Source organism: Elgaria multicarinata, chromosome 19, assembly GCF_023053635.1.
Source record: "Elgaria multicarinata webbii isolate HBS135686 ecotype San Diego chromosome 19, rElgMul1.1.pri, whole genome shotgun sequence".
NCBI classification, from domain to species: Eukaryota; Metazoa; Chordata; class Lepidosauria; order Squamata; family Anguidae; genus Elgaria; species Elgaria multicarinata.
This window is the reverse complement of record NC_086189.1, coordinates 13,008,279-13,023,718: the sequence shown is the minus strand read 5'-3', so window position 1 is coordinate 13,023,718 and position 15,440 is coordinate 13,008,279. Positions and strand designations below refer to the sequence as shown.

The 15,440-nt window shown below is 41.3% G+C and overlaps 1 protein-coding gene across 2 annotated transcripts in view; it reads right to left on the bottom strand.

Moving 5' to 3' along the window:
- The window catches only part of CAMSAP1 (calmodulin regulated spectrin associated protein 1), a 52,266-nt gene that overhangs the window by 14,378 nt on the left and 22,448 nt on the right, over positions 1-15,440 (bottom strand). Inside the window, exons 6-12 of one of the 2 annotated variants that reach the window (XM_063144765.1) lie at positions 15,376-15,408; positions 12,473-12,614; positions 10,650-10,789; positions 9,460-9,556; positions 7,598-7,775; positions 2,874-2,965; positions 333-417 (exon numbers count right to left, since the gene is read on the bottom strand). In XM_063144765.1, coding sequence (XP_063000835.1) covers positions 333-417; positions 2,874-2,965; positions 7,598-7,775; positions 9,460-9,556; positions 10,650-10,789; positions 12,473-12,614; positions 15,376-15,408 — 767 coding nt within the window. The remainder of the gene's footprint in view (positions 1-332; positions 418-2,873; positions 2,966-7,597; positions 7,776-9,459; positions 9,557-10,649; positions 10,790-12,472; positions 12,615-15,375; positions 15,409-15,440) is intronic. The other variant, XM_063144766.1, reaches the window with a different exon arrangement.

The following is a 15,440-nucleotide window of genomic DNA, read 5'->3' as shown; positions in this document are numbered from 1 at the left end:
CTGTAAGGAACCTCTTTGGTTCTGCCAGTTTATGAGGAGCAGGCAAAACACAATACAAAAAACACAGAAGAAAAACATCAACATTAGTAACAAAGGAAATTATTTACAATAAAAATAATTTATACACATTTTACTCAACATGCTAAAATAAAACATTCCATTTTTCTTTATTTCCCCCCACAATTTTTCAGAAAAAAGAAGGCTTCAGAAAAAAACAGGGGGAAACCTGTCCGCCCGCAATTCTTTTGGTTTCCCCCCAACACACAAACCGTCACATTTTTAGTTGAGATTTTAAATTTGCTTTTCATAAAAGATAATCCGATACATATTACCTTTGTTTCTTTTCTGGCCATGCAAGAACAGAATCCCGAGGCTGCCCATCTACTTTAGTCAATGAATTAGAACGATGCCGTTGGTCTAAAAAATGGAAGTTTTTAAAAAACTTTTAAAACACATACTTGGTTTGAAATATCTTTGTTTTTTTCTGTTTGTTGCTATTACGAAATGTGTCCTAAACAACCACATGAGGGCAATATAAAAACTTCTGTCATAAATAGCGTAGATCAAGCTAGTTATACAGTACACAATTAAGCTTACCTACATTTAATTGCTGACCAGTACTGACATAAAGCTCCATCTAGAACAGGGGTTCCCAAACTTTTTCAGGTCACTGCCCCCTTGGTTCCACAAACTCATGCCCAGTGCCCCCTACCCTACCCTATAAAAATCATTATTCAGAATAGCGGTTTTCAACGACCCACTAGGGAAGGTAAGAACAATAAAATTCAGAACAGTAACAATTAATTGAATATTTATTCAAAATCCGAAGCACCTGCCACAGGCTTGCCAAGGGAGGGAGGGAAAAGAGAGCAAACGCCTCTGTTCTGCAGCCGGCGTGGCGGGGCACACCAAGCAGGGTATGTCTCTTTGTTAACGTTTTGGTGCTTTTGAAACATTTCAATTCACCATTAAAAGGACTCTTCTTAAATAGTATTAATACATGTGTGGATTCTTCCCCTATATGGCTTGGGACCAAACTACCTTCTCCCATAAAAACGTCCCTGGGTTTTAAGACCTTCTGGAGAGGCGCTTCTCGGAAAAGACCACCTCGAGCGCCCCCCTGCCGCCCCATTGGCTCTTAGCGCCCCCCTGCCGCCCCCTTGCGTCTTAGCTCCCCCCGATGCAATCCCACTGCCCCCAAGGGGGCAGTACCACCCACTTTGGGAACCACTGATCTAGAAGATACATCCTATTAATTTAAATGGAACTCAATTCCAAATAACTACGTGCAGGGTTACAGGGGCCAAAGTTGTGGATGGGGGAATCCTTGATATTAAATAACTGCAGTTGGCAACCAGAGTTTCTCTGCCCTAATACATACTAAAGTTCAATGCTCATACACATGCACAGTAGAATAGAACTGTGAAGGTAAGAAGATTACTTGCACCAAGGTTAGCCCAAGCAGGGTCAGCCACACAGGGATCCACCATCTCTACATCAAAATAGCTATGACCTTGGCAAATGGTGCTCCAAATTGAGAAAAACAATTCATCCTTCCCCCGTTTCCCACAATAAAAAAAAAGCCTACTACCTCTACAGAACAGAAACAGTAACATTCAACAGTATGGCTCAATGGCTCAAATGATTGGCTGCATCCATAATGCCCAAGTTGGTTTGGCAGCAGGAGATGAGATCTAAATGATCAGGGTTTGGACAAACCGAGGGGGGAGAACTAAGGTGGTCAAGATCTGGACTAACAGCCTTCACAAGTCTGAAATTACCATTGAAAATTAAGTAATTCACTATACAAACGGAAGCCTGCCAGCTACGGCCTTTCCTGGACAGGGACAACCTAGCCACAGTAGTGCATGCACTGGTAACTTCCCGATTAGACTACTGCAATGCACTCTACGTGGGGCTGCCCTTGAAGTCGACTCAGAAGTTGCAGCTAGTGCAAAATGCAGCAGCTAGACTGCTGGCAGGTACATCTTACAGAGACCGCGTAATACCGGTCTTAAAGGAATTGCACTGGCTGCCTATACACTTCCGATCGGAATTCAAGGTGTTGGTAATGACGTTTAAAGCCCTAAACGGCTTGGGACCTCGATACTTGAGGGAGCGCCTCTCCTTATATATGCCTGCCCCAGACTTGAGATCTGTGGGAGGAGCCCTTCTCCGCATCCCACCAGCACAACACATTCGCTACGTTGGGACAAGGGAGAGGACTTTCTCTGCTGTGGCACCCCAACTGTGGAATGCCTTCCCCTTGAAGGCCCGACTGGCGCCAACACTGATTTTATTCCGGCGCCAAGTGAAAACATGGCTTTTTAACAAAGCTTTTAATGGTTGAATTCACCAGGCACATTGTTTTAACTGTTTTAATAGTTTTAATTGCTTTTAAATTATATATCGTTTTAACTTGGTTTATGGTTTGTTTTTAGCTGTGTATATTTACTGTTTTTATACTGTATGCTTTTATCTGTACGCTGCCCTGAGATCTTACTGATATAGGGTGGGATATAAATGTTTTAAATAAATAAATAACTCCATTCAGGATCTGCTGAAGATTAATCACCTTGTGTTGATTACTACAGAGGCTTCTCCCTCTATTGCTGCATGTCCCAGACGCAGATCCAGGGCCTCAGACCTGCAGGGACAAACCCTGCTTTGTCCTACTGTAACGGTTTACTGTTCTTTGATTGCACAAGAGTCCCCTTCGCCTTCCACTGACCGTTAAGCAAAAGGAGCTTTGTGCTGCTCGTTTCAGAGGGGCCGAATTCCAAAAAGAGGCGTTTAAATCCCCATTCTACCACCATTAGTGTTTTGCACACCAGCTTGTCCACAAAAACGGCGCAAGAGAAACGACGGTCTACCTGAACTGTCCGTCCCCTGCAGAGACTTCTGCTGTTTCTGTCTCAAAGGCAGTAGTGGATGGGCTGGACTGAAGGCAGGGCTTCCTTTTCCACTGTTTTAAAAACACACACACACAAATGAGACCATTCGGATCAATGAGAGCTTTGTTTGCAGTTAGAAACAATACCAGTACCCTGCTATACTACTCCCAGCCCTTTTATCAAATGCCAAAACACACACAAAAAAACCCCAATTAAACCACTCAGACAGATTGATCCTAACACCACAGAGCACAGCTGCAGCAGCCGTCTGAAATTAAAAGGTCATGCTCAAGCCAATGAACCACATGATGTTAAAAAGAAGTAATATTTAAAAGACAGGAAAGCTAGGAGAGTGAATTTATAGCACAAGTCTCAAGTAGTCTAGGAAAAGAAAGGGAGAAATACACTGAACTTGGGCAAAAAGGATGATCAGGGGTCTGGAAACAAAGCCCTACGAGGAGAGACTGAAAGAACTGGGCCTGTTTAGCTTGGAGAAGAGAAGATTGAGGGGAGACATGAGAGCACTCTTCAAATACTTGAAAGGTTGTCGCACAGAGGAGGGCCAGGATCTCTTCTCGATCCTCCCAGAGTGCAGGACACGGAATAACGGGCTCAAGTTAAAGGAAGCCAGATTCCGGCTGGACATCAGGAAAAGCTTCCTGACTGTTACAGCAGTGTGACAATTGAACCAGTTACCTAGGGAGGTTGTGGGCTCTTCCACACTAGAGGCATTCAAGAGGCAGCTGGACAGCCATCTGCCAGGGATGCTTTAAGGTGGATTCCTGCACTGAGTAGGGGGTTGGACTCGATGGCCTTCTAGGCCCCTTCCAACTCTACTATTCTACGATTCTATGAAAATTGTGACAAGAGCATTTGAAAATGTGTGCAACTCAGAAATGATAGCTGATTAACATATTTAAATTCTGACAGAATTGAATCACGGGAACAGCCTCAAATTTGTATTTCAAATGGCAGCTGGGTGCTAACCTGCATGTAAGTATTAAAAGACGCACAGCCATGTGTACTTAGTTAAGGTTAGAAAGGGGGAAAGCATTCTACCATTATAAAGGGGTAATTGGGAGGGGGTCATTACTTTTTTATTATTATTTGCAAATCTAAAACTTAAATATTAACATAATACAGAAACCTTACATGCAAGTAATAATAAATTACAGGTGCTTTTTTTTTAAGAGAAGAAAATGCTATATAGTCCAAAAGTATAAATACACAGTCCAAATTATTTAATATTGGTTATTAGGCAGTTTTAAAGGAGGATAGACCCAAACCAAGGCTGTTTTTTAAATGATTATTATTATTTTTTCTCTAGAGGAACTATTGTAAGCATAAGCTTTTATATTGTATTTTATATTATGGTTTTATACTGTTGTTTTATACTTTGAATGGTTTTAATTTTTGTGAACCGCCCAGAGAGCTCCGGCTATTGGGCGGTATAGAAATGTAATAAATAAATAAATAAATAAATAAGCTGTTAAAGGCAACAGGAACCTAGATTGGTGCTGTTATTTTGTTTGTGTGTGTAATAAAACATGACCATTCTGTGGAAAAATTATCTGTGGCAAAAGTTTCTCTGAGAATGCTATTTATTTATTTATTTATTTATTACATTTATATACCGCTCCCACAGCCGAAGCTCTCTGGGCGGTTTACAAAAGTTAAAAACAGTGAACATTAAAAAGTATACAAAATTTTAAACCATCAAAAACATAAAAACAACGGTATCCATTTAAAACAACCGTTCCGGGGTCCATTAAAAACCCCAAACAACGTTGTTAAATGCTGTTAAATTTCCCATACTATGCTGTACCACTTCCTTATATTTAATCCTTTTGCCTCCTTCCAGCATTTAGCTATCTGGATACGTGCTATTAAAAGATACTCAATTTGCTTTTTATGTAATATATTTTGGTTTTGGCCATCAAATGCATTAAGTCATGCCAATTCTTGTGTTTTCATTGCTCTTATTTCTACTGTGATAGATATTTCTTCAAAAATCCCTGTCCAAAGCCTTTGAATGCGTTCGTAGTACCACCACATATGAACACAGGATTCCCAGACCCCACATCCTCTCCAGCACAACCGTGAGTAAGACTTCTCCATCTTTGCTGTTTGGGATGGCGTTAAATACCGTTTTTGTAATATTTTAAGCGATATTTCTGTACATTTAGCTGATGTAAAAAGGATGTTCCCCCACATTTATGTCCAGTATTCTTGATCTATTTTAATAGCCCAATCAGATTCCTAGCACGTTCGTAGCCCTTGTGATCCTAAATCCTGTTTAGGTAGTAATCTATATAGTCATTTGCCCTTTTATCTTTTTCTGCTGTGTTAACTACCGTTCTTTCAAAATCTGTCAAGTTTCTGGTGCCTTGCTGTATGGTGTACTGCTTTCTAATAAATGTGGATAGTTGATACCATGCTAACCATGTGATATTTGCATTGGTCCATGATGTCCTCCAAAGAGTCCCAGATACGGGCAATAAATCTGTATAATAATGCATTAATCTATCCAGTTGACAGGGCTGGTGCTACCATAGAGGCCACTCAGGCGGCCGCCTAGAGCGCCAAGCTTAGAGGGGCGCCGGGCGCAGTGCAGCACTCACGCGCGTTGGCTGTGAGCCGGCCCGGCCCAAGGTTTCAGCTGGGCCTGGGTGGGCGAGATGGCAACCCGCGCCCACCCAGCCGAAGCAAAGCCAGGGACGCTGGGGTGGGAGTGGGGCAGCTCCATGTTCGGACTTCCGGAATGCACCCGGAAGAGGGAGAGAGAGAGAGAGAGAGTGAGAGTATGGGTGAATGGGGTGCATGGGGTCTTTGAGTGAATGCATGCGTTCATGCGTGTGTTTGTTTGGAGTGAATGATGCTGAGTGTGTGTGTGTGCGCGTGTGTGAGTTGGGGGGATGATTTGGAGGTGATATTCCTATTAAATAATGCATTTTAGACCCATAGACGTTCCTTTCCAATTTGTTTGCTATAATTGGCATGACGTATTTCTTGCACTTTAAAATAAATTTAGCAGTTTCAAGTTTTGTGCTTCTTATTTTTTCCAGGAAACATACGTTCTTAAAAATCAAAGTTGGCATTTTTGGGGGCGGGGGGTGAAAGCAGTTCACCTTGCCTAGGGCGCAAAATAGTCTGGCACCGGCCCGGCCAGTTGATTGACTTTTAAATCCTTTTTATTTATCATTCTTTCTTTCAGGTGAAAATCCAGATGCCAGCAAATTGGTATCAATGGAGACACGCCAGGCATCAACGATTCATTTCTGTATTTCCAGACCTTAAATATGGAAATAACGTTTATGTATTGCTGTTGTATACCCTTAATTTATTTCCTAATGAAAGGTAGTAATGTGAGATCTGTATCTTGAAATACTTTTCTATATAAACCCAATGTTTGTCTTGTGAGTCATTAATTATAGTGAATCATTAATTATAGTCATTAAGTGTCTAAGCTAATAGGCTTCATAAAATAGTTTTAATTGGGGTATTCCCCATCCTCCTTCCTCTATCCTCCTATATCTTAATTTTTTGTGTGTCCTAGGTCTTTTACTTTTAAAGATGATTGTGTCAATTGTTGGTTGCCATATTTTAAAAAAATAAAAATAATGGTGCAATATCAGTAACACCTAGAACAAGTATGTAAATTTTGGCACCACCATCACGTTTATAACTGATATTCTTCTCAATAGTGACAAGTTCATTCTGTTCCATCTTTTAATATCTGCTATTGTTGGTTTCCAGATTCTTCCATAATTTAACTGGAAGGGTTGTTCATATTTTTTGAAATTTGGACTCCTAAATAATGACCAAAAAGAGTCAGCAATGGAAGATATTTGGGTGAATAAGTAGCATAGAGCCTCTGGCATTCCAATCAGAACCATGTTACATTTTCCACCACAAGCAATTTGATAGCAATGTATCCTGTATCAATGGCTTCCAATTATTTTCCCAGCAAGACTTTTAAGGGAGGGGGGGCGGTAAGGGAAAGATGAAATCTAATGCAAAACAAAGAAAAGATACCAGTTTTTCGGATAAAACAAACTGAAAGACAAGAGAGAGAACTGAGTAGTATAACCTAGGAGGAACAGAAGAGGGCGTCCCCCAAAATTAAACAATGTAAGCTGACATGCACAGAGTCCATAGAGCTGCTTAGTTTGAACTAATGGAAGGCGGTAATGGATCAGTTATTACTTTGTTCAAGACAGGTAAGGGTAATAAATCTGAGCCAGACACCAGCCAGAGATGAACCCGTGTCTCAACCAGGGCCTTTTCAGTGGTGGCCCCCCAATTATGGAATGAAGCTTGCCTGGTGCCAACATTGTTATCTTTTCAGTGCCAGGTCAAGACTTTTCTCTTCTCCCAGGCAGTTAACAACATATGCTGAGTTTTTAACTTACCCCGGAATAGTTGTTTTTATGCTTTTGATGGTTTTAGATTTCTGTATATTTGTTTTTAATGTTCACTGTTTTTAACCTTTGTAAACCGCCCAGAGAGCTTCGGCTATGGGGCGGTATATAAATGTAATAAATAAACTGCCCACACCTTGCCCTGCCCTCTGCCCATAGACCCCCGAAGAACTGCAACTGGTCACTTTTCATATTACAGAACTGTACAGATCACTGGTTGTAGCTCCCAAACCACTGAACTGGAAAACAAGACTGAGTGTAGAAATAGAAAGACAGACTTACAAATACTCAAATTCTTCAGGATGCAGGTTATACCTGTTGCAAGATTCCAGAGAGAACTGGATTTGGGGTTGCACGTCCACTGAACCAGAAGCAGGTGGAGTAGCCATGAAGCTTCGCTTGGTTGCGTTGGAAATAGGAACAGGTGGGCGACTGCTCTTCTGCTGCAACATTGCTTTAGCTAAACATTCATCGACAGTGTTAGCATTAACTTAAGAACATAAAAACGTAAGAAGAGCCTTGCTGGTTCAGACTGACGGTCCATCTAGTCCAGCACTCTATTCACACAGAGGCCAATTAGCTGTTGACCAGGGACCCACAAGCAGGACCCGGTGCAACAGGACCCTCCCACCCATGTTCCCCAGCAATTGGTACATATAAGCTTACTGCCTCGGATACTGGAGGTAGCACATAGCCATCAGGGCTAGTAACTATTGATAGCCTTCATCTCCAGGAATTTATCCAACCCCCTTTTAAAGCCATCCAAATGGGTGGCCATCACGACCATCCTGTGGTAGTGAGTTCCATGATTTAACTATGCGCTGTGTGAAGAAGTCCTTAAAGGAGCTACAAACAATCAAGAACCCTACCAGGAATTCTACAAAGAGAATTATTTTGCATCATTTGTTATCCTTGCAAAGTCCCCAAATACTCAGATAGCAACTTTCAAACGCAAGACATCATATCTGTTTTAACAGGTAACGGCAGAAGGCCTCATGACAGTGGTTCTGAAAACTTGTAAAAGCTTGCCCGTTTTTAAAAGGAGGAGCCAACTGTTTATTTATTTATTTTATTTAATTACATTTAAATAATTACATTTATATACCGCCCCACAGCCGAAGCTCTCTGGGCGGTTTACAACATTTAAAAATAGTAAGTATTTTTCTATACTGTTCTAAGTATTCCCTAAGCATAGTTCCAGAAATGGAGGTAGTCTACGGGTGCCAGGAGGCAGGGGATGGCGAGGACGTGAAGGCCACACAAAATGAAAAAATCACGACAAAAATTGAGCCCATTTCCATAGCAGCAGTTTCTGCAGCTGAAACTCTCCCCACGGCCTGAGTTCGATCCCAGCGGAAGCTGGTTTCAGGCAGCCGGCTCGGGTCGACTCAGCCTTCCATCCTCCCAAGGTCGGTAAAATGAGTACCCAGTTAGCTGGGGGAAAGGGAATAACGGCCGGGGAAGGCAACGGCAAACCACCCCGCTATAAGGCCTGCCAAGAAAACGTCAGCGAAAGCTGGCATCCCTCCAAGAGTTAGTCATGACTCAGTGCTTGCATGAGAGGTTCCTTTCCTTTTCCAAGTTAAACAGGAAATTCTGGATGCCATTAAGGGCTGCAAAATACATGAGACATAAGCTTCATCAAAGGGATATAACCTACTTCCAAGTTTTCCTGAGTGCTACACTGACATGATCTGCTCATGTGCCATTCCCATCCGTTGCAATGGGACTTTGGCAGGTGAAAGCTCTTGAAAGATTGCAGCCCACGTTAATTCGTGAAAGGGGTGGTGTCATCTGGACTGGATTTTTTTGCCTTAAGCAATGATTTATCTTGGGCACAGGCTGAGCATTTCCCTATGCTTGCTGGGAGAGGTGGGTTCAAACGTGGTCGTGCTGCAAATTGAGAGGAGACAGCCTGGCATTTTGCCTCTGCTTTAAACTACGAACAAACTTTGGTTTGGAGGCACAGGAAGGAACTTTAAACCTCTAGCAACTTCCTGCGTCTCCACAGTAATGGTTGTACTACATTTTGAGAAACATTGGGAATGCCACAGAACCTAGAAAACAAGTGTTTTGCCATAACTCTTTCTAGGCATCAGCAGGGAAGTTTCCTGTTTCATGCGACAACAGTTCAAATATCTCACCATCTTTTACTTCTTGGAAGTCTCTGGGTTGAACAAAGTCTGGCTTGACATTCTCAAACCACCAGAATAATTCAGCAATGAAGACCATTACGTTGGGCTAGAAAAAGAATGTTAACATTATTAGCTCCTCTGCATGCAGGTCACTTAAAATTATGAAATCCATTACAAGTTGCGCATCTAATAAGCTTTTTGTGCATTTAGCCCCTTCTTTAATAAATAATAATAATAATAATAGTAATAATAATAATAATAATAATAATGAATTTATTTGCTACCCGCCTCTCCTTCTGGATCGAGGCAGGGTACAACACAAATGCAAACATCATATAAACATTTAAAACAAATACATTATTAAAAGCAGCACATTATTAAAAGGCAAATTTAAAATTCAACTGGGTAGGCCTGCCAGAAGAGATCAGTCTTTATAGCTTTCTAAAATTCCAGAAGACTGTTAAGATGACGAATCTCTCCCGGCAAGCCATTCCACAGTCTGGGAGCAGTAGAAGGGAAGGTCCTCTGGGTAATACCTGTCAGCCTAGTTTTTGTTGGCTGGAGTACATTCTTAGCAGAGGACTTGAGTGTGCAGGGTGGATTGTACGCGAGAAAGGCGATCCCGCAGGTAGCCTGGACCCAAACCATGTAGGGCTTTAAAGGTGATAACCAACACTCCATACTTCGCCCGGAAACTAATTGGCAGCCAGTGATTTTAAAACTTTCTTTAACCTTCCCAAATATCTGGTTGATTTACCCTCTGTTAAGATGAGAACAGCCTTTTCCTGGGTAAGGTTAAATGTGCTCCCCTTGTCAGACCATATGGGGTGCCTTCAGGGTGTCCGCAACGAAACCAGAGGTTGTCCTTGCAACCTTTTTACTTTAGAAGATGTCACCCATTTTATTTTAGAATGCAAAGTCTACTCAGACATTAGGAAAAATTATATCCTTCCTTTGCTAGTTCGGATGAAGGGAAGATCATCCCTCAAAAAACTGTTTTTTATTGAATGATTTTAACAAATATGTAACTTTTAGAACTGCTAAATTTCTTGTGATGGCCCTGCTCTTGTGCACAAAGGCCAAGGGAATGAATGAATGAATGAATGTAACACATCTATGTGAAGCTGTATGGTAGCTGGTTGCGAAGTACAATAAACTTGACTTGGACTTGGGACTTGAAATCTATTCATGCATCTTACCTTTAGAACCAAAGGCGCATACAGCATGTCCTCCAACGTGAGGTAAAAGCATTTGTTTAGATATTCATTCGAGAATTCGCGAAGCAGCTGAATGTTATAGATGCTGTCGGCAATCGACGTTACTTCTTTCAGGCAGATTTCTGACAATTGGGGAAAGAAGTAAGATCGGTGTTATGAGGCAGCCCGAGAGATTATCACTCAATACAGTATTGGAGGAAACAGTCAAGAATTCCTTTTCTAACAGTGCTTTGCAAGAGCTATGCTATGAAAATGATATTCATAGAAGGCCCAGAAGCATCAGGCAGCAGAAGTCCCACTATGGGCTCATCTATACTAAGCAGGATATTCCACTATGAAAGCGGTATATAAAAGGCAGGAGCCACACTACGGCTTTACAGTGGTACTGAAGTGCACTGACAACTCTTGGGGCTCAGGACACATCTACACCAAGCAGGATATGAACGTGGTATGAAAGCGGTATATGGTCTGTGTCATGGGCCCAAACAGTTGTCAGTGCACTTCAGTACTGTTATAAAGCCGTCGTGTGGCTCCTGCCTTTGATATTCCACTTTCATACCATTTTCACAGTGGAGTATCCTTCTTGGAGTAGATGAGGCCCATATCACGCCATGGATACTGGGGATGATTTGTATCAGCAGTAGATGTTGGGATATTCTCAGCCAATAAAAAGCTACCAACAAATTGTGAGAAAACGTGTTTCATGAGCATGACTGGGGCAACAGGGGGACTATTAAAGCATAGCTCAGTATATACTTTCAATAAAGGATTGAAAATGTTAGACCATCAAGATGGCTCTGGTTTTAAGACATGTTAACGAGGAAGCTGTTAAGAATGTGCCCAAGTGTAGAAAAAAGGGGGAAGTGTTCCACAATCAGTATTTCATACCTACGAACTTTATTATCAAAGACATTCTATATATCCAAACTGGGGATTTCCTAGAAAAGACGGTTTCTCCAAAGGTTTTAGGCTGGAAGCAACAACCTTGCTTTATAAGCAGCAGCATTTCCAACTTAAGGTTTCTTGCCACCATGAACACTTAATTACCGGGGGGTTGATCCAACCAAGTTACGCACCTTGGGGCTTTGCTAGACCTGCCGGGTTATCCCAGCAGGGAGGCGGGGCCAAGGCACACTAACGTTAGCGTGCGCCGCCGCAGCTTCCAGACGGCGAACGTGCAGGGACGTCAGATCCCTGCAGCGTCCGCCATTTTTTTTTCAGTTTAAAGGGGCCGCGTGTGGCCCGAAGACTCCGGACTGGTAAGTCCGTTTTTTTTCCTGGGTGGGGGGGAAGGATGGCAGGGGGGGGTGGCAAGGGGGGGAGGGGGGGTGACAGAGAGGCCGGAGCTGGGGAAAAGGTGCACCATAAGCGACTTTGCTTATGGCGCGTTAGACGAGGCCTCAGTGCGGCCTGCCACCGGATTCCCCTGTGCGTCATCTGGACGCACAGCAGGGAAACCGGGTCTGAAGGCACGCTAAGGCCTCGTCTAGGAAGGCCCTTGGTTCCTTTTGTTTCAATCTGAGAGACTTTTCAGCAGGGCTGGAAAAAACCAGCTTTGGCTGGATCAAATCCCTGAACATAACTGGATTATTATCATGGATTATTAATATTTATTACATGTATATACTGCCCCATAGCCGAAGCTCTCTGGGAGGTTTACCAAGATCTCTGGGCAGTTTACAAAGATGGATTATAATGGATACCATAGTTAGATGTCGCTTCTAATAGCTATTTTGATATGTCCATAGCATTTTATTCAGGTTGTGTCTAAAAACAAGGTCAATTTTCTAAATTTCTTAACATACCATCTAGTTTCATTTGTTCGGGACAATAATAATGTATTACAGCCAGTAAAGCCGCCCCATCACTGCAGTCCTTCATCAGATCTTCAAGCAATGGGAAAAATGGTAACTGCCTATTTGAGAGGTGATCTCTGCGGTAACGTACCTGATAAGAGAAAGGCAGAGTTTATGCCGCTGTAGCAAAACCAGTTTTCATGACTACAGACCCAAAGTCCTTATGGCATTGTGAGTTGGTTAGACAGTATCTTCAAAGCCAGTATTGATTTTCATTGAAGCTAGTTTTGACTATCAAGTTACTAATCTTAGAACAATTTTACCAACAGCAGCCCATTCCGCCAGATTAATCAATAACCTTCTAAGAAAAATATATAAACTTTTATTTAGAGAAGTAGAAATATGAAGTCCAGGATGCAGAAAGGTGTGTAACTTAGATTATAAATAAATCTAATTGGCTACATGAAATCCAATTTAATTAGAAGGCTACTCCCATACCCGTCCCCCTTCCACTACCAATACATCCTAAGATTATGTAATGAGTTATCATAATCAGATATTTGCACTTAGGTACTGCTGTGCTCCAAAATCACCAATTGCTTGGGCATACAAGTATTTGATAACAAATCAAGCGTACTCTGCTCATGATTAAAATTGCAATAGTTTTACTGAGTGGGTGAAGCACCTCGGTAAGCCCTTCACCCACTACAGTAGAAGGTATTTCAATACCTTAACTAAAGCCTCTAAGGCTACTGCATAATATAGCATAAAACAGATGCAAGTGAGTTTTACCAATCCAGCAGATAACATAGCAAAAACAATGAAAATAAATCCAATATTTCATTTTTAAAAAACACCAGCGTTGTGACCATATTCAATTGATGAACCACGTTTGACTAATACACCACTATACTAAAAACTATTAGCTATTTTTATCCAAAATGTAAACACACGATTGCTAAGCCAGCTATGCAAGGCCACTTCTATGCATGGAACGTGTAGATATTTGAGGAAAGCACAGGCTGAGAAATTATTTCTGAAAACAAATCTTACTTGGTTACAAGTGCCAAAGAAGGGATGGACATGCAAAGCTACAAAAATTAGTTTTGAATTATGCAGTTTGGTTTAGTTTTAAAGTCGCCCATGCAGCAGGAATAGAGAGTTTTGCCAGGTACTGAAATCAGATTGTATAAAGGTTCAGAGGGGTATGTTCTACTCAATAGGCAAGGACCACATAAGAAAACTTGAATTGAGCAGTTTTATAACATGAGGCACAGGTTACTTCTCCACCAGCCTGAAACTCTCCATAAATATGTAATGTAATGTAATGTGAGTTATACTATACCACACGAGCATATTCCACTGGTTCCAGCATGCAGTGCGATAATGCATGCATCAGATCAGACTTATGCAAAAGAATAGCAAGATACAAGATGGCAATCAGAATCATGTAACAAATCCAAATACGTTAATACCCATTAAGTCCTGGATATGTTCATTTGAATAAAGCTGATTACTATATATATAGTCAGGTGATCTGGTTAGTTTAAAGTATACTCCCCACTGCTTAGGATGAAGCAGCAAAACAAGAAGACTTCTAAGTGGACTGAAGCGATCTCTTTAAACCAAAGTTTTCAATTTAATATATAGCACTGGCTTCATTAAGAAATTTTAACAGCTATTACAAGCTCGTGACTTTTGCCCTGGATTGAAGACTTCCTGCACTAGCCAATAAATGCTTAAGATGTACGCTAGGTGCTAATACTGCAACAAATGTTAGAGGAATATATTAAAGAAATAGTATACTAGTATTGCAGCAAGACGTCTGTGGTAATTGTGCTCAAGAGACCCGTAAAGTCAACTTTATTTCTAAGTAGGGATGTGTCTTCAGGATGTGTCTCTGACACTAGAGGCCTTCAAGAGACAGCTGGACAACCATCTGTCTGGGATGCTTTAGGGTGGATTCCTGCACTGAGCAGGGGGTTGGACTTGGTGGCCTTATAGGCCCCTTCCAACTCTACTATTCTATGATTCTATGACTGCAGCAATATTTGCAGAATGCAAGAACCCCTAGATTGCTATTTTATTCTGAATTACTCTTCGATAATGAGAATAACTCAAATACTTTATGTGCCCTAATATTCCAGCACCAACACTGTCCAGCACCAGACACTTGTGGGCATTTTAAGCCATGTACAGGTGGAAATCCAGAGCCTTCCCTTAATTACATTAGAGCAGCAAATGCAGTTTCTACCATGCATAGGAAGGTGCCGCATTGAAATAGTCCTATTATATATCTGTGTGCTTTCATGAAGGAAAAAGAACAGACTCACATATAGAACCAAATAAAGAATTCATCTTATCCATAAGAATTTGAACTGAAACACTGAAGAAACGTTTTGCTTTTGCAAAGCATTAAGCATTCATAGTATATGGTCATAAGCACAAGGAGAACACCTTTCATTGTAAACCGGCTTCCCAATGCCACCCAACCTAAATCGAAGCGTGGAAATCTGTTTGCAAAGGGATATAGGCAGCAAATGACTTTAAACTGACCAGCTTCACCTCAGCACTTACATCAACTGAATTTTATGAACAGTAATGCACAAATCAGCAACAGATTGTTCCTAATATTTGACTGGTTTCCTTGTTTCTCCATCTTCAGATTTTGAATAGCAACAATTCTGAAACTTTGTATAGTGATGAGTATGCTGTATGTATAGTACGTGGAAATCATGTAATGGAATCTACATTTTCTTTTTCTTATCTTTGCCCTAAAATAATGCCTTAAAGCAGAATAACATTGCAAACTGTGAAAGCTGCGTTTTAAATGAAAGCAAACACGGATAAAATAATTATTAAAAGCCATGGTTTTGTGGATGACAACTGTCACATAGAGTTAATTCACTTACAGGTACTAATTTCCAATACCATTTGGAAGGAGACTGCTCAGGAAGCAGGGTAGGGAATATAGGAA